Source organism: Rhinopithecus roxellana, chromosome 14 (genome assembly GCF_007565055.1).
Source record: "Rhinopithecus roxellana isolate Shanxi Qingling chromosome 14, ASM756505v1, whole genome shotgun sequence".
NCBI classification, from domain to species: Eukaryota; Metazoa; Chordata; class Mammalia; order Primates; family Cercopithecidae; genus Rhinopithecus; species Rhinopithecus roxellana.
Window position 1 is genome coordinate 124864810 of NC_044562.1, and position 23495 is coordinate 124888304.

Sequence of the window (23495 nt, forward strand, 5' to 3'; positions counted from 1 at the left end):
GTGGCAAAGGAGAGGGAACCTGAAGACACTGCATCTCATTTTAAACTCATCTTGGTTTAGGAGTCTAAGGGGTAGACTAGGTAATAGTAGCATTATAGCACATATTAGTATTATCTACCCGCCTTAAAAGTCAAACGCTGGTAAAAAAAAAAAAAAAAAAGAAGTCCAGTTACTTGAAGGATCTGATTCCTTGGGTACTTTTAATCGAGACTTTAGTTTCATTATCTAATGAATTACTATTTCATTACAACTAGAGTTATTACAACTTTTGAGATTGGTAGATTTGTAACAAATAATATAGAAAAAATTTATACATTTTTCTTATGATCCATCTAACATGCAGGAATATTTTATTATATGCTTCTATACAATTTCTTGGGTTTATGAATTTAGTTGTACTAGGCTGACTTTCAGCTTTGTCATTTTTTTTTGTCCTTTAATAGTTTAGCTATTTATGGAGATAGAGTAATAGTTTAAGGGAATTCAGTGTAATGGTTCCTCTGTTCTTTGTTTTCATGTATCAAAGTGCTCTGAAACCAAACTCAGAGCAGGAAAAGTCAGTAATAAACCCGTGAAGTAAATGACATTATACCTTTGTTTCTTCATCAAATTCTTCCATGGACTCTATTAGTTTCCCAGGTTCCAGCTCACCTAATGGAAAGGGGTAATCGGTTCCCAAAATGACTTTATCCTAAAAAAAGAAAATATATTATTTCTCTGTAATTTTGTAGAATATAAAAGAGCCTCCTCTAAACAATTATATTTACTTATTACAAACATTCCTGTCATAAAATAACATATTTCTTCCTGATTAATGGAAAAATAAAACTGGTCTAAATTTTTAAAAAGATTTAATGGTTCAAATTTTATTCTGACATTTTTTTCCAGCAGGTGTCACTATTAGGTCTCTTTGTTGCAAATCAACCCCATTCTCTCTTTTTAATAACTGAAATATAGAATACTGAAATATAAGAAGTAGATATTTATTAAAATATATGTATATATATTCAGATGAGATTAAGGGATTCTGTCTTTCTTAGAATGATACATTGCAATTGATTCCACAATTTTCCAAAACATAGTATTAACAGAGTAGGAAAGGAAAAATAAAAATCAAATAACTAGATAAAAAGTAAAAAAAAAAAAAAAAAAAAAAAAGAGAAAATCCTCTGTCTCTAGATCAATTCCTGTAAACAATTCCTATAAACTAGATCATAGGTTTTTGAACAGTATAGCTTTGAATTTCCATTTGACACTTTATACAATAAAACACATAGGCTTGTCAATCTACAAATATATTAAGCAGTATGTCAGACAGTGTGCTATAATCTAGATGTACCCTGGTCAACAAAACAGACATGGTCCCTTTTCTCAAGGAACTCATAATCAAGTGAGAAAGACATTATTACATCAATAATGGCAAGTTATCAAAATAAAATAAAAAAATTTCAAACCAGAAATTTTACTTCTCAAAATGTATTCCACTCATACACTTGTGCTAGAAAGATATACGAAGAAATTAATTGCAACATTATTTGAAACAGCAAAAGACTAGCCAACTAAATTATAGAATATCCCCAAATAAAAATGAATAAAGAATACTTACATATGCTGAAATGGAATAATCTCCAAGTTACAGTGTAAAGAATGATCTTGAAGTTATAAAGAGGAAAAAAGAGTCTAGAACAATGTGTCTGCTATGCTTATATTTCTATTTTCAATAAGGGACCTATAGACCCACAAATATACATTGATATATATACAGTCTATTTCAGGGATGGTATCTAAGAAACACAGGGAAGAGGACTAGGGCTTGGGGGTCAGAAGATCCCCTTTTCTTTTTTTTGAGATACAATTCACATACCATAAAATTCACCCCCTTTAAAGTGTATAATTCAATGGGTTTTAGTATATTCATAAGTTTGTGTAATCATTTCCACTAATTATAGAATGTTTTAAAAATATTTTATTCATCTTATATAACCACAGATTTTTATCACCTCCAAAATAAATCCTATACCCATTAGCAGTCCTTTTCCCTCCAGCCCTTGGAAAACACTAATTTACCCTCCATGTCTCCAGAATTGCTTATTTTGTACATTTCACATAAATGGAATCACATAAATATGTAGCCTTCTTTCATTTAGTTTAATGCTTTCAAGTTTCATCCATGTTGCTGCTTGAATCAATACGTACCTAAGAGTGGAAGTGCTGGCGCATATGGTAAGTCCATGTTTAACATTTTGAGAAACTATTTTCTACCATGGCTGCAACTTTCTACATTCCCACCAGCATGTATGAGGGTTCCAGTTTCTCCAGATCCTCGCCAACATTGGTTATTATTCATCTTTTTTATTATGGCCATCTCAGTAGATATGAGGTGGTATCTCACTATAGTTTTTATTTGTATTTCTCTAATAAGTAATTATGTTGAACATCTTTTCATGTGCTTATTGGTTATTTGTATTTCTTCTTTGAAGAAATGTCTATTAAGATCCCTTGTGTACATTCATGTCCATTTTGTTATCTTTTTATCATTGAGTTATAAGAGATCTTTGTGTGTTCTGAAGACTAGAGCCTTATAGATATATGATTTGCAAATATTTTCTCCATTCTGTGAGTTGTCTTTTTTACTTCCTTGGTATTGTCTTTGAAGCACAAAAGTTTTAAATTTGGATGAAGTCTTCTTTATCTATTATTTTCTTTGGATTCTTGTGCTTTTGGTGTCATAGCAAAGAAACTATTGCCTAATCCAAAGTCACAGAGATTTACACCTATGGTTTCTTCTAAGAGTTTGTGGTTTTAGTTCTTCAGTTTAAGTCTTTGATCCATTTTGAGTTAATTTGCATGGTGTAAAGAAGGAGTTCAACTATACTTATTTATTTTTTTACGTGTGGATATCATATCACTACGATATGTTGAAAAGACTATTCTTTATCACACTGAATTGTATTGGCACCCTTGTTGAAAGTCAGTTGATCTTTATATCTGTCTTTAGGCTAGTCCCACGCAGGCTTGATTACTGTAGTTGTGTAGGAAGTTTTGAAGTTGGGAATGTGACTGTGCCAATTTTATTCGTTTTCTGGATTGTTTGGCTGTTCTGGATCCCTTGCATTTTCTTTTTTGAGACGGAGTTTCACTCTTGTCACCCAGGCTGGAGTAGAGTGGCACAATCTCAGCTCACTGAAACCTCTGCCTCCTGGGTTCAGGCAATTCTCCTGCCTCAGCCTCCCAAGTAGCTGGGATCATGGGTGTGTGCCATCACGCCAGGCTACTTTTTGTATTTTTAGTAGAGACAGGGTTTTGCTGTGTTGGCCAGGCTGGTCTCAAACTCCTGACCTCAAACTCCTGACCACATTTGTCTTTCTTTTTCTTTCCTTCTTTCCTTCCTTCCTTCCTTCCTTCCTTCCTTCCTTCCTTCCTTCCTTCCTTCCTTCCTTCCTTCCTTCTTTCTTTCTCTCTCTCTCTTTCTTTCTTTTCTTTCTTCTTTCCTTCTTTCCCTCCCTCCCTCCCTCCCTCCCTCCCTCCCTCCTTCCCTCCTTCCCTCCTTCCCTCCTTCCCTCCTTCCCTCCTTCCCTCCTTCCCTCCTTCCCTCCTTCCCTCCTTCCCTCCTTCCCTCCTTCCCTCCTTCCCTCCTTCCCTCCTTCCTCCTTCCTCCTTCCTTCCTTCCTTCCTTCCTTCCTTCCTTCCTTCCTTCCTTCCTTCCTTCCTTCCTTCCTTCCGTACTTTAAATTTGTCTTCCATTGACTTCTGGCCTCCAAGGTTTATGAGGAGGGCTAAGGATAGAATCATAGGAATCATCAACATGGTGGGTGGAGTGATTGCAGAAATGGAGGACAGAGGGAAAATGCCTCGGCCTCCCAAAGTGCTGAGATTACAGGCATGAGCCACTGTGCCTGGTCCCCTTTCATTTTCATACAAATTTTTGGATCAGCTTATCAATTTTTGCAAAAAAAAAAAAGACATCTGGAATTTTGATAGCGATTGCATTGAATCTATAGATCAATTTGGGGAGTATTGCCAGTTAGCAATATTAAGTTTTTGAATCAATGAACATGGACTGTCTTCTCATTTAGGTCTTCTTTAATTTTCTTCAACAATGTTTTGTAGCTTACAGGATATATATATATGTATTTTTTTTTTTTTTTTGAGATGGAGTCTTGCTCTGTTCTGCAGGCTGGAGTGCAGTGGTGTGATCTTGGCTCATTGCAGCCTCTACCTCCTGGGTTCAAGCAATTCTCCTGCTTCAGCCTCCTTATAGCTGGGACTACAGGTGCGTGCCGCCACACCTGGCTAGTTTTTCGTATTTTTAGTAGAGACAGCATTTCCCCATGTTAGCCAGGATGGTCTCAATCTCCTGACCTCGTGATCCGCCCACCTCGGCCTTCCAACGTGCTTGGATTACAGCAGGGTATATGTTTTGTGCCTTTTTAGGTTGTATTTTTCACAAGTGTTTTTCTTGCTGATGCCATTATAAATGGAATTGTGTTCTCAATTTCATTTATGGATTATTCATTGCTAGTAAATAGAAATACAATTAATTTTTTATTTATCTTGTACTCTCTAAGCTTGCTGAATCTATTGGCCCTGATAGTTTCTTTGTGGATTTTTTAGGATTTTCTATATACAAGGCCATGTCATCTGCAAGTAGAGATAATTTTGTTTCTTCCCTTCCAATCTAGATGCCTTTTGTTTTTCTTGCCTAATTGCCTTGACTGGAGCCTCCAGTACAATGTTGAATAGAAGTGATGAGAATAGAGCCTTTCAGTGTTTCACTATTAAGTGTGATGTTAGTTGCGGGTTTTTTCATGATGCCTTTTATTAGGTTTAGGATGTTCCCTTCCACTCCTTGTTTACTGAGCTCTTTTATAAAGCATTGGTGAAGAATTTGTTTTAATTCTTTTTTACATTTTTCATAGAATTCACCAGCGAAGCCATCTGGTCATCAGCTTTTCTTTGTGGGAAGTTTGAAAATTTATTAATTCAATATCTTACCTTATTATAGGCCTGTTGAACTTTCTATTTCTTCTTGAGCCAGTTTTGGTAGTCTTTCTAGGAATTTCATAATTTCATTTAGTTTATTTCATTTGTTGGCATTAGTTGCTCAGATTTTTACTTATAATTCTTTTTATTTCTGTAAATTCTGTAGTACTGCCATCCTGTTTCATTTGTGATTTTAGTATTAGTAATTTGAATCTTTTTTCTTTATTTTTGTTGGTCAGTCTAGCTAAAGGTTTGCTGATTTTGTAGATTTTTTCAAAGAACCAAATTTTGGTTTTACTGATTTTCCCTGTTTTTCTATAGTCTATTTCTTTTATATCTGCTCTAATATTTATTTTTTTTTCCTTCTGCTTGCTTGGGATTTAGTTTGGTCTGCTTTTTCTGCCTCTCAAGGCCAAGTCCTAGGCCACCGAATTAAGGTCTTTCTTCTTTTTTAATATAGGCATTTACAGCTATAAATTTTTCACTAAATACTACTTCTGGCTGCATTCCGTGAGTTTTAGAATGTTGTGTTTTTGTATTCATGTGTAATATTTTCTAATTTTCCTTGTGACTTCTTCTGTCTAGTGTCCTTCCATTTTAGCCTAAAGAACTCCCTTTGGCATTTCTTGTATGGCAGGTCTACTAATGATGAATTGGCTCAGTTTTTGTTCATCTAGAAATGTCTTAATTTCTCCTTCATTCTTAAAGGATAGTTTTGCTTGAAATAATAGAGTTCTCACATTATAGGGTTACAGCATGTTTCTTTCTTTCTTTTCCCTTCCTTCCCTTCCCTTCCCTTCCCTTCCCTTCCCTTCCCTTCCCTTCCCTTCCCTTCCCCTCCCTCCCTCCCTCCCTGCCTTCCTCCCGTACTTCAAATTTGTCTTCCACTGACTTCTGGCCTCTGTGGTTTATGAGGAGGGCTAAGGATAGAATCCTCATAAGGGCATAGGAATCATCGACATGGTGGGTGGAGTGATTGTGGAAATGGAGGACAGAGGGAAAATACCTACAAAAGAGGCAGAGAGAGGCAGGGAGGTGGAAAGAGAACTAGAAAGAAGTAATATTTTTAAAAAAATGTAGCCAGCACAGTCGTTCACACCTGTAATCCTAGCGCTTTAGGAGGTCAAGACAGGAGGATCACTTGAGCTCAGGAGTTCAAGAACAGCCTCGGCAACATAGTGAGACCTTAGTAAAACAAATTATCGCGGTGTGGTGGCACACACTTGTAGTCCTAGCTACTTGGGAGGCTGAGGTGGAAGGATTGCATGAGCCTGGGAGATAGAGGCTGCAGTGAGCTATGATTATGTACCACTGCACTCCAACCTGAGTGACAGAGTGAGGCCCTGTCTCAAAAAAAAAAAAAAAAAAAAAAAAAAAAAAAAAAAAAAAAAAAAATGCAGTGAGATATATTGGAAGGAAAACTATTTAATAGGTAATGATTCACAAGAGACAAGAGGATGACAAAGATAAGGACTAGATAGTGTCTATTGGTCTATTGGATTTGGCAGCTTTATTAAATGCAATTTCAGTGAGTGATAGAGAAAAAAGTCAAACGCATTTGATTAAAAGTAAATGGGTGGTGAAAAATGCAAATCTATGTGTTAAGTACTTACTTCTTCTTTGTCATTGTCACTCTATTTGTGCTTCTTAGGCAGTCTCATCCTAAGCTTCAAGCCCTGGTATGTGACTGCCTGCTGGACAGCCACACTTGGCTGCCTCACAGGCAATTAAAACTCAGCATGTTATCCTAATATTGAAGTTGTCATCTAAGTATTTACTCAACATCATGTTCATTCCTATTCTCTCTGTGACTCTCATTCTTGCTTTTGCTCTCTTGGCCTCTCCCCCACCCTGATCCATCTTCATTCTGGATATCTGCTGCTTGCTCTTCCAGATCCACTTTCCATCCTTCTTCACTCCTACTTGTCCCCTGGAGACTGACTTGTATGAAGTATACAATGGACTCCCTTGACCCTGGGCTTCCGGATGGATTTGGTTAATGAGCAACACAGACAGGAGATTGTAGAATGAAAGGAAAGTACTTAATTACTTAGCGTCTTCCATGGAGTCATCTAGCCTCCAACTAGAAGTCTCAGCTCCTGTCCACAGGCCTGCCTTTCTCTCTTCCTTCCTTCCTTCTTTCCTTCCTTCCCTTCCTTCCCTTCCTTCCCTCCCTTCCCTCCCTTCCTTCCCTTCCTTCCCTTCCTTCCCTTGCTTCCCTTCCTTCCTTCTTTCCTTCCTTCCTTCCTTCCTTCCTTCTTTCACAGCAATATAAACCTAAGACTTCAGCACAGGCCCTTTTTACAGAGCCTCTCTTGCTTCAAGTTGTGGCCTGGAATAGTAATGGAGCTTTTCACAACTTTGTTAATAATCCCTTTATTAACTTCCTTTTATTAGTTTAGTTTTCCCAATTCATGTATGTCATCTTATTTTCTGCTGGAGCCCTAAATGAGTCACACTGTTTTCCAGTTATACCAGATTTTTAAAAATATAAATTTAAGGGGTACAAGTGCAGTTTTGTTATATGGAGATATTACATAATTGTGAAGTCTGGGCTTTTAGTGTGTAACCATCACCTTAATGATGTACATAGCACTCATTAAGTAATTTCTCATCCTCACCCCCATCCACCCTCTCACCCTTCCAAGTCTCCGATGTCTATTTTTCCATACTTGATGTCTGTGCGTACACATTATTTAGGTCCCACTTGTAAGTAAGAACATGTGGTATTTGACTTTCTGTTTCTGAGTTATTTCACTTAAGATAATGGCCTCTGGTTCCATCCATGTTGCTACAAAAGACAAAAGACTTGGCCTCTGGTTCCATCCATGTTGCTACAAAAGACTGATGGACCCTTAGGAAGGTCCATCAGTGAATTCCATTTCTTTGCTATTGTGAATAGTGCTGTTATAAACATACAAGTGTAGGTATCTTTTTGATATTATGATTTCTTTTCCTTTGGGTAGATGCCCAGCAGTGGGATTCTGGATTGAATCGTAGTTTTATTTTTAGTTCTTTGTGAAATTTCCATACTGTTTTCCATAGAGGTTGTACTAATTTACATTCCTACCAACAGTGTATAAGCATTTTCTTTGCATTTCCTCACCAATATGTTATTTTTGACTTTTTAATAATAGCCATTCATACTGGTGTATGATGATACCTCATTGTAGTTTTAATTTGCGTTTTTCAGATGATCAGTGATATTAAACATTTTTTCATAGTTTGTTGGCCATTTGTATGTCTTCTTTTGAAGTGTCTATTCATGAACTTTGACAAAGTTGACAAAAACATACGCTAGGGAAAAGGACACCCTTTTCAATAAATGAGAAAATTGGATTGCCACATGCAAAATAATGAACTCAGACCCTTATCTCTTACCATATATAAAAATCAACTGAAGATGGATTAAAAATTTAAATGCAAGACCTGAAAATATAAAAATACTAGGAGAAAACTTAGGGAAAACTCTCCTGGGCATTGGTCTGGCAAATAATTCATGACTAAGACCTCAAAGTACAAAAACAAAAATAGACAAATGGAACTTAATTCACTAAATAGCTTCTGCAGAGCAAAAGAAATAATTACCAGAGTGAACAGACAACCTGCAGAATGGGAGAAAATATTTGAAAACCATATACCTGACACAGGGTATTAATATCTATAATTTATAAGGAGCTCAAAGAACTCAGCAAAAAGCACCACACAAATAACCCCATTAAAAATTGAGCAAAGAACATGAACAGTTAGACAAATATTTTATGGTTTCCTGACTAGTCTGAACTCCTATTTTTTATTCACTAACTGATTAATGAATATGGTGGATTTTTTTTTTTTATTTTGGCAAAATTTCAAACTGACAGAAATGTTGCAAGAAAATTCAAGAACCTTCCATATAACCTTCACCCAAATTTACCAGTTGTTTATATGTTGCCTTCTTTGCTTTATCATTTTCTCATAGATATTTATGTATATATACACACTTCTTTGAGCTGTATGTCAGTTGGAGACATCATGGCTCCTTACTCCTAAATAAAGTAGTGTTTATTTCCTAAAAAAAGGGATACTTTTTATATGACCACAGTATACTTCTCAAAATCAGGAAATTTAACATTGATAACAGTGTTATTTCATTATCCATAGTTCATATTCAAATTTTGTCAATTGTCCCAATAATATGATTTATAGCTAATTATTGTTCTTAGTCGAAGATCTAATTGATGATCACATATTAAATTTAGTTGTCATGTCTTTGAAGTTTCCCTTAATTTGGATCAGTTGGCTTTTTTGTCACTCTTCATCTGGGATATTTTTGAAGATTGCAGATTAGTTATTTTATAGAATGTCCTCAGTTTCTCTTTGTCTGATGTTTCCTCGTGATTGTATACAAATTACACGTTTGGGATAGGAATACTACAGAAGGGATATTGAGTCTTATTCAGTGCTTTATATCAGGGCATATGATATCGGTTTATCTTAGTATTGGTAATTTTGATTATTTAGTTAAGTTGGTGTTTGCTGGGTTTCTTTAATGTGAAATCACTGTTTTTTCTCTTCATGATTAATAAGCAATTTGTGGGGAGCCACTTTGAGATCATGTAAATATCTTGTTCCTTTTCCAACTTTCATCCACTGGTGTTATCATTGAGTAATACTTTCCTAAGTATTGTTCTTTCTATATTCATTATAAAGAAGAGATTTCTTCATATATACAAACATGTTAATTTATATAAATTAAATATATATGGTCACCTATTTATTAATATTTTCATTCTTTTTATTTATATCATTTTGGACTCATGGACTTAATTTTATCCAATTGGTTATAATCCATTATTATCACTGTTTATTTTGTTAGCCAGATCATCTCAGATTTGCTCAATGTGAACATCTCTTCAAGTTGACTCCTGTATCCTTATGCTATTTCCCCACTATTCTTTGAGTACGGTTATCCCTCAAGACCAAAGTCTTCAGATGCTCAAGTCCTTTATATAAAATGATGTAGTATTTGTATATAACCTATGCACATCTTCCTGCATACTTTAAATCATCTCTTACATTACCTAATACAGTTTTGCTACGTAAACGATTGTTATACTGTATTATTCTTTATATTTGTATTTGTTACTGTGTTATTTTTATTTTATCTTTAAAACTATTTTTGACCTGTTGGTCAATTCAGTTGGTTGAATCTGTGGATTTGGAACTTGTGGATACAGAGGGCTGACTGTAATTCCTTACTTTCAGGTACAAAATGTTGTTCTAGCTTACTTTGTACTTTCTGTATCTTGGAAACAGCCTTTTCTCCAATCTGACTAGCTTCCTTTGATGGAAAATGGTAACTAGAAACCAAGATCTGGGTGCTCTAAGTGATAACTGCTACTAATATGGAAATACCTGCCACACACACACATCTTTATTTCCATATCTTTCTCTATTAAAAACCATGTGTTATACCAATATATCCATTTCCAATCCAAACACTACAGGGTACCTTCTCATCTTCTTCCTACTCTTCATATTTCTAATTACCTTATCCAACAGTGAGACACCTGCCATTTTACTCATGTTGTTTCTTCATTTGCATGAGCCTAGAATGCACATGAAGTATTTTCAGAATTGTTAACCCACACCACTGCAAAAAGCAAATCTACTAGCTAACATTCAATGTCTTTTTTAAAAGTAATAGTTACATGGAGTAAAATACAAATTCTTGAGTGATGAATTTGCTGATTTTTGAGAAATGAATACACTGGCATTGCTCACATCCCTATCAAAATACAACACATTTTCATCACCCCACAAAGCTCCCTTATGCTCCTTCTTGGTCATTCTCTCCTCTCAGTTCTCCCAATAAAGGTAATAACTTGTCCTTTTTGTCATCACAGACTGGTTTTGCCTCTTCAAGAACTTCATATGAATGGAGTCATATAGTATACACTCTCTGGTATCCAGCTTCATTCATTCAGCCTTTTGTAAGAGTTATCTATGTTGTAGTGTATATCAGCAAATTATTCTTTTTCTTTTCTGTTTTGTTGTTGTTTTTTGCTGAGTAGTGTATTCCATTGTGTCAAATATATGGTAATTTGTTTATCCATGATTCTGTGGATGGACATTTAACACTTTTTCCAGTTTTTGGCTATATGGAATAAAGCTGCCAAGAACGTTTTTATACAAGTTGTATTTTTGTGTGTGTAGATATGTATTTTCAGTTCTCTTAGGTAAATACCTAGGAGTAAAACTGTTTGGTCATAGGATAGAAGTGTATTCTACTAACAACGTGTGAAAATTCTAGTTGTTTTACATCCTTGCTCATAGTGGAGTTTTCAGTCTTTTTTGTTTTTGGCTATTCAGTGAATGTGCACTGTTTTCTCCTCATAGTTTAAATTGCATTTTTCTGATGAATTAATGATGTTGAGCACCTTTCAATATGTTTATTGGCTAGTTGTTATATTCTTTTGGGGAGTGGCCATTTAAGCCTTTTGCCTACTTTTAAATAGGATTGTTGGACTTTTCATCATGAGTTTTAGTAGTTCTTTATATATTTTGGATATAAGTCCTTTGTCATGTATATGCTTTATGAATATTTTCTACCATTCTATGGCTTACTTATTCATGTTATTAATGTTGTCTTATGATGAGCTGAAGTGTTTAATGTGATGAAGTCTAATTTGTCAAATTCTTCTTTATGGTTATTGCTTTCTGTGTCTTGTCCAAGAAATTTTTGCCTGCTTCTAGCTTGAAAAGATACTCTTCTATATTTTCTTCTTGAAGCTTTATTGTTTTAGCTTTTTTGTTTAGTTGTATAATCCTGCTCAAATTAAGTTTTGTGTATGGCTGGTATGAGGTAGGGTCTGGGTTCATTTCCCCCGCCATATGATGGATTCTTGCTTCAGCACTATTTGTGAAAAGGTTTTCCTTTCCCCATGTAATTACTTTTGTGCCTTTGTCAAAAATAAATTGATCATATAAGGATGAATATATTTCTGGGCTGTGCACGGTGGCTCATGACTGTAATCCCAGCACTTTGGGAGGCCAAGGTGGGAGGATAACTCGAGGCCAGGAATTCAAGACCAGCCTGGGCAACATGGTGAAACCCCGTCTCTACCCAAAATACAAAAATTAGCCAGGTATGGTGGTGCGTGCCTGTAATCCCAGCTACTCGGGAGGCTGAGGCAGGAGAACTGCTTGAACCTAGGAGGCACAGGTTGCAGTGATCCAAGATCGTGCCACTGCACTTCAGCCTGGGTGACAGAGTGAGACCCTGTCTCAAAAAAAAAAAAAAAAAAAAAAAAAAAGGATATATTTCTGGATTCTCTAGTTTATTCCATTAATTTATTTGTCTTTCCTTATGACAGTATCACACTGTCTTGATTGCTGTTGTTCTGTAGTAACCCTTGAGGTCAGTTAATGCAAGTTTTTAACTTACTTTTCTTTTTCAAGATTATTTTGGCTCTTCTAGTCCTTTGTGTATCTGTATACATTTTAGATTTTTAGATTTAGCTTGGATTACATTGACTCTATAGATCAATGTAAGGAGAACTGATATCTTAATATTATAGAGTTCTCTGATCCATAAACATGATAGAACTTTCCGTTTATTTAGATTTTTAAAAATTGCTCTTAGCAATATTTTATAGTTTTCAGTATAGAGGTCTTACACATCATTTGTTCAGTTTATTTCTGAGTATTTTAGATTTTCAAACACTATTATAAATTGAATTGTTTAAAAGTTTAATTTGTAATTGCTTGCTGTTAGTATATAAAAATACAACTGATTTTTAAAATACTGCCTTTATGTCCTGCAATCTTGTTAAAGCTACTTATTATTTCCAGTAATTGCTTTGTAGCGTCCTTAAAATTTATTACATAAACAATTATGTCATGTCATCTGCCAAAGACACTATTTACTTCTTTCACCAATATGTATGCCTTTGTATGCCTTTTAACTTTTTGTTGTTTTCTTGTACGGGGTAAGAGTGCCAGTGCAATGTTGATTGGAAGGCATGAGAGTGGACATCTTTGCCTCTCTCCCCATCTTAGAGAGAAGGTGTTTAGTATTTCACCATTATTTATGGGGGTAGCTATGTTTTTTTTTATAACACCCTCTCTCAGATTGAGGAAGTTCTTTTCTATTCTTAGTTGCTGAGTTTTGTTTTATTAAAAATCATGAATGGGTAATGAATTTTGCCAAGTACTTTTTATTCATCTATAAAATGATCATACTATTTATTTCATGAATATGGTGAATTACACTGATTGATTTTCAAAAGTTAAGGCCATCCTATTCCTGGAATTCCAGCCTCATCCGCTTCAGTCAATACTAAATAGTGGAGAAAATGTTATTTCAAAAATACACATTTGATCAGGGCATATGCCTGCTTAAACCCTGTCAATAGTTTTCCATTGCCTAGAAGGTAAAGCTTGAGTTCCTTAGCATGGCATAAGCAGCCCCCAATAAATGCGAGAAATAAAGGGGTCCCAAACCTTTGTGGGGGCAGAACTTTGTGGTCTGATATGACTAGCTGCTTTTCCTCGGGAAATAATTCTTTTCCTGATAAAATACTTGAGCAATTTTCTAAGAGAGTAATGAGCTTAAAAGACCATCTCGGGAAACCCACTTGACTGATTATTACTCTTGAAACTAGTCTAAGACCTTTAACCAATAAGGCAAAGAGGCTGTCATCCTTAACTAGATATTATTTTCCTTCTTAAAAAAATCTAGTTTAATAATTTATCTGCTGATTTTTTCCCTATAAAAAGTGTTTGTAAGAAGGATTCTTTGAATTGGACTTTTGAAAATGTTTCTTATTTTGGTACAAGTTTGGAATAAAACTCTGATACATGCTCATAATCAATATGAGAGTTACTTTAACAAATATATGTGTGTTGAAGGAATGAATGCTTGAATATATGAAAGATGAAGTCTGACTGTAACTAGACCTGAAAAAATATATATAATATATAATATATACTTATGTATTACATATTTTACATATATATTATATGTATATAAATATATATACACACACATATATATATTTTTTAGACAAGGTCTCACTCTGTCACCCAGGCTGGAGTGCAGTGGCATGATCTCGGCTCACTGCGACTTCTGCCTCCGAGGCTCAAGTGATCCTCTCACCTCATCCTCCCAAGTAGCTGGGACTACAGGTGCATACCACCATGCCTAGCTAATTTTTGAATTTTCTGTAGAGACAGTGTTTCGCCATGTTGGCCAGGCTGGTCTCAAACTCCTGAGCTCAAGTGATCCACCCACCTCAACCTCTCAAAGTGTTAGGATTACTGGCATGAGCCACTGTGCCTGGCCTAGGCCTGAATATTAAATATATTTTAAACACTCTAAATTTGAGCTATTTGAGGATAAATGACACTTTGATTTCTACCGCCAAAAAAGATTTTCCTAGGTTTAATGAATACATTTATATGAAATAATATGGGAAAGTACATAATACAGTTTAGAGGAAGGCATGATAGACTAACAAGTTTGCTTTTAGATTTCTGTACCCATTGCTGTCTGAAACCAAACAAATACACCTGCCGATAAAAGGTGTAAAGACCCAGTTATGTCTACTTACATCTGTGGCAACAGCTGATCTCATTCTGAACTGTCTGCTTGGTATTCACTGGAGGTTCATTTGTCCTTATTTCTAAACTCCTCTTGCTAAAGCTGTTTACAATTCCAAAACACAGCATAATTTTTAAAAGTCCCTTGCTTTTACTACATTTGTCAACTACATTAATATGAAAATGAAGTCTAGAAATTAATTTTGCCTTCTAGTCAGGAATTCTTCCATTTCCAGTATTATAGCCTTCTTGGATATAAATATATGTTAAGAGGGGGTATATTCCATTTTAATTTGGAGAAAGCAAATAATTCTGAAGCAGAAGTGAAAACCACCCTTCTGCAATTTGTCCTTCTGGTTAAGACACTTCCCTGCTTTTCTTCCTAACTTGATTTTGGATGCCCATTGCAGAACATCAAACTCAGAGTTTGGCAATGTTGAATTATTATTGAGTAACTATTGTTCACAACTCCTCCCTGTAGGAGGTTAATTATCTACTTGTAATTATGTACAAGTAGATAATTGTATGTACTTGTATTTGGCTTGTGAATTTTTCATTTTTCATACCTGCTATCTATCTGCACATCTCTTATTGATACTTCTGGTAAATCTTTGACCACTTCTGACTTGTCAGTAATTTCATAAGAGAGAGAGCAATAGGCATACAAAATTGGAAATGAAATTTTTATTGAGTTTCTTGTTCAGAGGGAGAAGAGATAGTAGTAAGAAAAAATGGGAGGGAAGAGATTCTTCAAGAGTTATATGATCCTGTAGGATGAAAGTCACATACTCCATTGAGTAATGCCAATCTCCTGTTGATAGATGCCTAATAAATACTTGGGTTAAAATACTTTTTTGGCTGTGTGTGGTGGCTCACACCTGTAATTGTAGTACTCTGGGAGGCTGAGGCTGGGGGGATCACTTGCAGCCAGAAGCAACCTATGTTGACCAGTCTGGGCAACATGGTGAGACCCCGTCTCTACAAAATCAAAAATTTAGCCAGCCATGGTGCCTGTGTCCCAGGTCCTCAGTAGGCTGTGGTGGGAACATCACTTGAGTCCAGGAGTTCAAGGCTGTAGTGAGCTGTGATTGCACCATTGTACCCTAGCCTGGGCAACAGAGACTTTGCCTCTAAAAAAATTACCTTTCCTTTTGCCAGTTCTATCACCTGTTATTTCATAACTGCAAATTGATTATGTTTTAAATGAATTACATGAGGAATCCTGGGTTAAGGAGGCTTGTGATACGGCCTTGGATGATTGTTGCCTCCATTTCCATTAACTTTAGCTCCTTGGGATACCCAAAGCTCTCCTCACATCTTAGGTTTCTCAAATAACGTATCTGATCTTGGCATCCCCAGAGCTGAAATTTCTTCTGTCTTTTTGTCTGTGATCCAAGATCCTATTCCCTTGGTATCTGCCATGATCATGCACCAGTTTTTAAAGGTATCTGTGTTAATGTAGCATTTGACAACCTCTACATTTTAGTAGGACATTTCTAAAGACTCTATTAAACCCCAAGGAATAATTCTAATTGTCAGGCCTCTGAGCCCAAGCCAAGCCATTGCATCCCCTGTGATTTGCACATATACGCCCAGATGGCCTGAAGTAACTGAAGAATCACAAAAGAAGTGAAAATGCCCTGCCCTGCCTTAACTGATGACATTCCACCACAAAAGAAGTGAAAATGGCCGGTCCTTGCCTTAAGCAATGACATTATCTTGTACCTGGCTCATCCTGGCTCAGAAAGCTCCGCCGCTGAGCACCTTGTGACTCCCACTCCTGCCCTCCAGAGAACAACCCCCCTTTGACTGGAATTTTCCTTTACCTACCCAAATCCTATAAAACGGCCCCACCCTTATCTCCCTTCGCTGACTTCTTTTTCAGACCCAGCCCACTTGCACCCAGGTGAAATAAACAGCCATGTTGCTCACACAAAGCCTGTTTGGTGGTCTCTTCACATGGAGGCACATGACACTAATGATGGGCATTTTAGGTACCATGGCTGCCTCATCCGGGATCCTGAAATTCTACCTTCTGGACAGATGCTGGCTTTCCTTATTAGGCAGTAAAGCAGTGGATATCAACAGTTTTCTCCAACATACATTTCCCCCTCCAAAGCCGGCAGCTGCACACATCTCCCTATGAGGTCAAGGACTTACTGAGCTGATAATAATAGTGATTAATATACCTGTCAGGGAAAAGAAATAAACTTCTCACCTGCTGGGATGCATGAACTTTTTCACATTTTTAGGGAGTTCTGCAACCACAAACAGGTGGCTTACAAAATGGTTCTAGTTGTGGGAGAAAGTTTCATTTTTTCTTTTGGAAAAAGAACACATAATTTCCTTCCCGTTAGCATATCTCATTAGTAGCATTTGCAGTAAATACAGCATAACTCTGTTATAACATAACTTACTCCAAAAATTCTAGCATACCAGAGATTTAGTTTGTTCCCTGAAACGTAATTTCCTAGAGAAATAGCCTGGTTTAATTCAATCAATGCAAAGTAAAATTAGCTTTATATTCCCAAGGTCATTATATAATTCAATTAAACAAACATTAACTTAACACCTACTATTTGTAAAGCACTGGAGTAGGTAATAAAAATCTCTGACATTTGTACAGTCCTTTGGCATAGTATTCTATTAACTCTTCACACCAACTCTGCCTAGTTATCATCCCCATTTTACAGGTGTAGAAGCTGAGGCTGAGAAGGGTAAGTGACTTGATATTTGGTCACCACCTAACTAGTAGTAGAGCCAGGCCTTGAACTCTCTCACTTACCACAACTTCTTGAGAAGCAGAAAGGAAGCTTACAGGCCTCAAAAAAGTATTTTTACTCTATTAAGGATTCCAGTACACAGGAAAATATCTTGTAACCAAAACACTTGGAAGCCGAAGTATGCAAACAAATTTAAATGTCAGGTTAGGTGGGAATTAGGCCAGAACCCTCCCCCACCTTTTTTTTGTTTGTTTTGAGACCAAGCCTCACTGTGCCTCTCAGGCTGGAGTGCAGTGGTGCAATTTTGGCTCACTGTAATCTCTGCCTCCCAGGTTCAAGTGATTCTCATGCCTCAGCCTCCTGAGTAGCTGGGATTACAGGTACCCATCACCATGCCCGGCTACTTTCTGTATTTTTAGTAGAGACGGGGTTTCACCATGTTGACCAGGTTGGTCTCAAACTCCTGACCTCAAGTGATCCAACCGCTTCAGCCTCCCAAAGTGCTGGGATTACAGGCATAATCTGGCTTTTTTTTTTTTGTATTTTTAGTAGAGACAGGGTTTCACCATGTTGGGCAGGCTGGTCTTGAACTCCTGGCCTCAAGAGATCCTCCTATCTTGGCCTCTGAAAGTGTTGGGATTACACCCGGCCTGAGAAACTCTTTTAGTTTTAAGCCATGTTGGAAATATTTCTAACACGTATGGTATGGTCTGCTGCCTACAATAGCTCTGGGTACAATCAAATCTTTCTTTCATGATAAATAACTTTTCAGTGCTTCTGGATCATCCTAGCCCTTCAGAACCCCTTGAATAGAGTCATCCTGAATATGAAAGATGTAGAAGGTACAGAAAGGGGATGGTGAAGCTTTATCCATTGGGCCTGAATGATGTCGAGCTTAGGTTCATCTTTTTTTTTTTTTTGAGACGGAGTCTCGCTCTTTCGCCCGGGCTGGAGTGCAGTGGCCGGATCTCAGCTCACTGCAAGCTCCGCCTCCCGGGTTTTAGGCCATTCTCCTGCCTCAGCCTCCGGAGTAGCTGGGACTACAGGCGCCCGCCACCTCGCCCGGCTAGTTTTTTGTATTTTTAGTAGAGACGGGGTTTCACCGTGTTAGCCAGGATGGTCTCGATCTCCTGACCTCGTGATCCGCCCGTCTCGACCTCCCAAAGTGCTGGGATTACAGGCTTGAGCCACCGCGCCCGGCCTCATCTTCTTACTCACAGATTCAAATGCCCAAGACAAGATCATATTTCTGACTATTGTTGTAAAAACTGACAGTGTTGCTCCTAAAAGTGAACCATTTCTTTTACTATGAAATAAAAATACTTCCTATTTTACAGAACAAGAATTTTGGGATTCTCCATTAAAAATAAAGAAAAGGGCCAGGCACAGTGGCGCATACCTGTAATCCCGGAACTTCGGGAGGCCGAGGCGGGCGGATCACCTGAGGTCAGGAGTTTTGAGACCAGCCTGGCCAACATGGTGAAACCACGTTCCTACTAAAAATACAAAAATTAGCCAGGTGTTCTGACTCATGCCTGTAATCCCAGCTACTCAGGAGGTTGAGGCACAAGAATTGCTTGATCCGGGGAGGCAGAGGTTGCAGTGAGCCGAGATCATGCCACTGCACTCCAGCCTGGGTGACAGAGTGAGACTTTGTCTCTAAATAAATAAATAAATAAATAAAGTGAAGAACATATGAATAGATATTTTGGTTGGGATGGCAGAAAGTCTAACTTACAGAAACAGGCCCCTTAAAAAATTGAGGTGAAATTCACGTAACATAATATTAACTAAAATGTACACTTCATCTGCATAGAACACATTCACAATGCTGTGTAATTATTACCTCTGTCTTGTCCTAACAACTCTAAGAGTCAGGTACTAAAACATTGTACATGCTCAAAAAGATTAGACACATGAGGAAAGCATTTAATATGAAAGACTGAGACTTCAAAAAACAGACAAAAAAGCCACCTGGAGGAAGACTTACAGGGATAAGTAAACTTCCTAAAATTCTTAGTATATTCAGAGAGATGAGAAAAGGTATTGCATCCGCCCAACAAGAACAGGATATTTAAAAAAATTCAGAGAACAAGAAAAATAGTAAGCTTTTGGAAATTGAGGGACCAACTAAGTAGAAAGCTTTTTAAATAAAGTTGAAAAAAATCTCCCAGAAAGTAAAAGTTCAAAGAGGTGATATATAAGTCAGAAAACAAAAATAGGTTCAACTTCAGAACAATAGGCATTCCAGAGAGAAAAAGCAGAGGGAAGGAAATCATTAAAGAAATTTTAAGAAAATTTACAGAATGAAAGGATCCACCAAATGACTAGTGTAATGGGTGAAAACAGACCTCCATCAAGTAGTATCATTGTGAAATTTCAGGACAAAAAGAAATTCTTGGACTCTGAAGTTGTGGTGAGGAGGAGAGAAAAGCAGGTTTTACACAAATTTCAAAAATTAGGATATCATTACATTACCCAACAGCAACTCTAAAAGTCAGAATACAATGGAACAATGACTTTAAAATTCTGAGGGAAAAAAAGTGACTTCTAAGCTAGAATTATTACCTAGCCGAACAATTAACTCATTGTGAAGGATGAATACAGACATTTTTAGATAAACAAGGTTTTGAAAAGTTCATCCCCCATACTTCCTTCTCTGAAAATTATTGAAGGATGTTGTCCACCAAGATGAAGGAGTAAAACCAAGAAATGGGAAATTCATGAGATTGAGCAAACGAGGAGTCCAATGAGAGATATTGAGAATATCCTCATGAAGAGAGATTTCAGGATGACAGCTGTGCAGCAGGTTTAAATAGCAACTCAGTCCCAATTAGAGCATCAGAAGGCTCCTGAAGATATTTCTTTAAGAATACAGAATTAATAGACTAGTGTTAGTCTATGTGTCTGAATGTACTGAGAGGAAAGTTACAAAACTGGTGGAGAGTTTGGGGTTAAGTTTGTGTAAGTAGCATGTAAATAAAATAAAACAAAATAAAGAAGAAAGGAAAGAAAGAAGAAATTGGTGGTCTGCAGTCATCTTATTGAACCTCAAGAGAAACCCTGAGCCAGAATTGCCAAGCCAGAGGGTCCCTGAATTCCTGACCCAGAGAAAAGGAATGAGATAATAAATGTGCATTCTTGTTTTAAGCCACTAAGTTTTAGATTAATTTGTGATGCAGCAACATGTAACCAATACAGAGTTTGGTTCCTAGAAATTTGGTGCTACCATAACAAAAACCTGAAAATGTGGGAATGGCTTTGGAACTGATTAGTAGGAGGAAGTTGGGAGGACTTTGAGACTAATAAAAGACCAAAGGTCCTTGTAAAGACTCTTATTAGAAGCCCAATGGCCTGTGAGAAGGTTGCAGTAAAGGCTTAAAGGAGAATGAAGAAAATGTGATTGGAAACTAGAAGAAGGGTGATACTTGCTATGGTGGTGGCAAAAATTTAGCAATGCCATCATCTACAATAGGGGTCCCCAACCACTGAGCCATGGACTGGTACTATGGGGATTGTTGGGTTTGAAAATTTCCAGCCTCTTCTATAGCAAATGATGCTAAAGTTAAGATATGGATTTCTGGCAAAAACTAAATCCAGGGCATAATCAGAAAAATAGAGTCTAAAAATTAAGCCAATATATGACTATAATGTCTTTGCTATAACCTCAAAAGATTTAGGAAGTGCCTTAAAAAGCCATTCAGTCAAACAAGAAGGGCTTCTCAGAAACTTAAGGCTGTTGTCTCTCGCCACCTTAGCAGAAACCCAAAGGTAGAGAAGGGCTTTTCTCAAAGATTTGTGGCTAAGTCTTTTGCCTAATGATGTGAAACTTAATAAGATTCATGAAAGACTCATTTGGTTTTTAAGGGAATTGTATTAGCAGAAGCACCACTAGCTTGGACTGAAAGGAACAGATATAAAAAAGGAAAGTAAACCTTTGGACTATAAAACATGTACAGGCATGAAGCAGTCTGTTCATACTGCTCAGCCACAAACACAGACTTTCATGGAAAAGGAAAGATGACTGAGAAGGTAGAAGCAACAGCTAGCTATGTTGAATTGGCCTGGCACACTGGCTCACACCTGTAATCGCAGCACTTTGGGAGGCTGAGGTGGGTGGAACACTTGAGTCCAGAAGTTTGAGACCAGCCTGGGCAACATGGCAAAACCCTGTCTCTACAAAATATACAAAAGTTAGCCAGCCGTGGTGGCATGTGTCTGTGGTCCCAGCTACTTAGGGGACTGAGACTGGAGGATCCCTTGAGCCTGGGAGGTGGAGGTTGCAATGAGCTGAGATGGTGCCACTACACTCCAGCCAGGATGACAGAGCAAAACCCTGTCTCAAAAACAAAACAATACAAACAGAGTTATGTTGAATAGTTTCTATGCTTTGAGTTCTAATAAAGGAACTACCAATATGTGCCTGATGGATTTCAGACTTGCTGGTGGCTAGTGACTCCTCTAAACCTCCTGTTTTCCCCTTTTGGAATGGGAAGGATAGCAAGTATCCTATGCTTGTCTTGCCATTTTACATTGAGTGTGTGAGGAACAAAGGAACTTGTCTGTTCAGTTCACAGTTCTTCAGATTTGGAGAAAGTATACATGAGGAGCCTCATCCACTAGTTCATCTAAGCAACAAAATCCTAGACTTTAAAGTGATGCTATAAATGGATGAGACTTTTGGGGGAGTCTTGGTAGGGGTGAGGGTGTTTTGCATTTAGGAGGAATATAAATAATTTGTGACCAGAGAGTGGAATGAGGTAGTTTTAAATACGCCTTCAAATTCTTTGATAAGCCTCCCTTCAAAAGGTGGGATCTAATTCTACTCCCCTTGAATGTGAGCCAGATTAAATGACTTGCTTCTAATGAATAAAATGTGGTGGAATTAATACTACATGACTTCTGTCTCTAGGTCATAAAAAGGATAGCTTCTGTCTGGTGTGTGCTCAATCTCTCTCTCTTTCTCTCTGTCTTTTTCTCTTTCTCCCCTCTTCTTCTTCCCTCCCTCCTTCCTGTCTCCACTACCATCTCTCCCCATTTCTCTCTCAGATCACTCACACTTGGGGGCATTCAGCAGCCATGTTGTGAGGACACTCAAGCAGCTGTGCGAAGAGGCACACCTGGAGAGGAACTGAGGCCTCCCACCAAAACCAAGCACTGACATGCCACTCATGGGTAAAATCCACCTTGAATATAAATCCTTTAGCCCCAGCCAAGCTTTTAGATAACTGCAGCCTTGACTGACACCTTGCCTGTCTCACCTCTTGAGAGACTTTGGGTCAGTTAAGCTATTTCTAAATTCCTAACATATAGAGGCCATGAGAGATGATAAATGTTTGTTATTGTTTATGTGGCTTGTTTTAAGCCACTAAGTTTTGGGGTAATTACAGTCATGCATCACATAATGATGTTTTGGTCAATGACAGACTGCATATGTGATGGTGGTCCCATAAGATTATAATGGAACTGAAAAGTTTCTATTGCTTAGTGATATTATAGCCATTATAATATGATGTGTTATTACTATTTTTATGATGTGCAGTGCACCACTCAAGTGTTTGTGGTGATGCCGGTGTAAACAAACTTATCTCTGCTAGTCTTATTAAAAGTATAGCACAGATAGGCTGGACACAGTGGCTCATGCCTGTAATCCCAGCACTTAGGGAGGCTAAGGAGGGTGGATCACCTGAGGTCAGGAGTTTGAGACCAGCCTGGCTAACGTGGTGAAATGCATGTCTACTGAAAATATAAACGTTAGCTGGGTATGGTGGCACATTCCTGTAATCCCAGCTACTTGGGAGGTTGAAACATGAGAATTACTTGAACCCAGGAGGCAGAGGCTGCAGTGAGCTGAGATCATGCCACTGCACTCCAGCCTGAGTGATAGAGCAAGACTGTCTTAAAAAAAAAAAAAAGTATAGCACAGGTAATGATGTACAGTATGTAAGACTTGGTAATGATATAAATGACGACGTCACTGGCTTATGTATTCACTGTGTTACCCTTTTCATCATTATTTTAGAGTGTCCTCCTTCTACTTACTAAAAAAATTAACTATAAAACAGCCTCAGGCAAGTCCTTCAAGAGGTATTCCAGAAGAAGGCATTGTCATATGAGATGACAGCTCCAGTTGTGTTATTGCCCCCAAAGACGTTCCAGTGGGACAAGATGTGGAGGGGAAAGACAGTGACAATGATCCTTACC

General features: G+C 37.4%; 1 protein-coding gene and 1 long non-coding RNA gene across 4 annotated transcripts in view; one reads left to right on the forward strand and one right to left on the reverse strand.

Moving 5' to 3' along the window:
* Positions 1–23495, forward strand: part of LOC104665603 — a 52146-nt gene that overhangs the window by 19414 nt on the left and 9237 nt on the right. The gene's annotated exons all lie outside the window — the stretch shown is intronic.
* The window catches only part of ACMSD (aminocarboxymuconate semialdehyde decarboxylase), a 63986-nt gene that overhangs the window by 3096 nt on the left and 37395 nt on the right, over positions 1–23495 (reverse strand). For all 3 annotated transcript variants that reach the window (XM_010367505.2, XM_010367500.2, XM_010367511.1), the window contains one exon: positions 593–691. In XM_010367505.2, coding sequence (XP_010365807.1) covers positions 593–691 — 99 coding nt within the window. The remainder of the gene's footprint in view (positions 1–592; positions 692–23495) is intronic.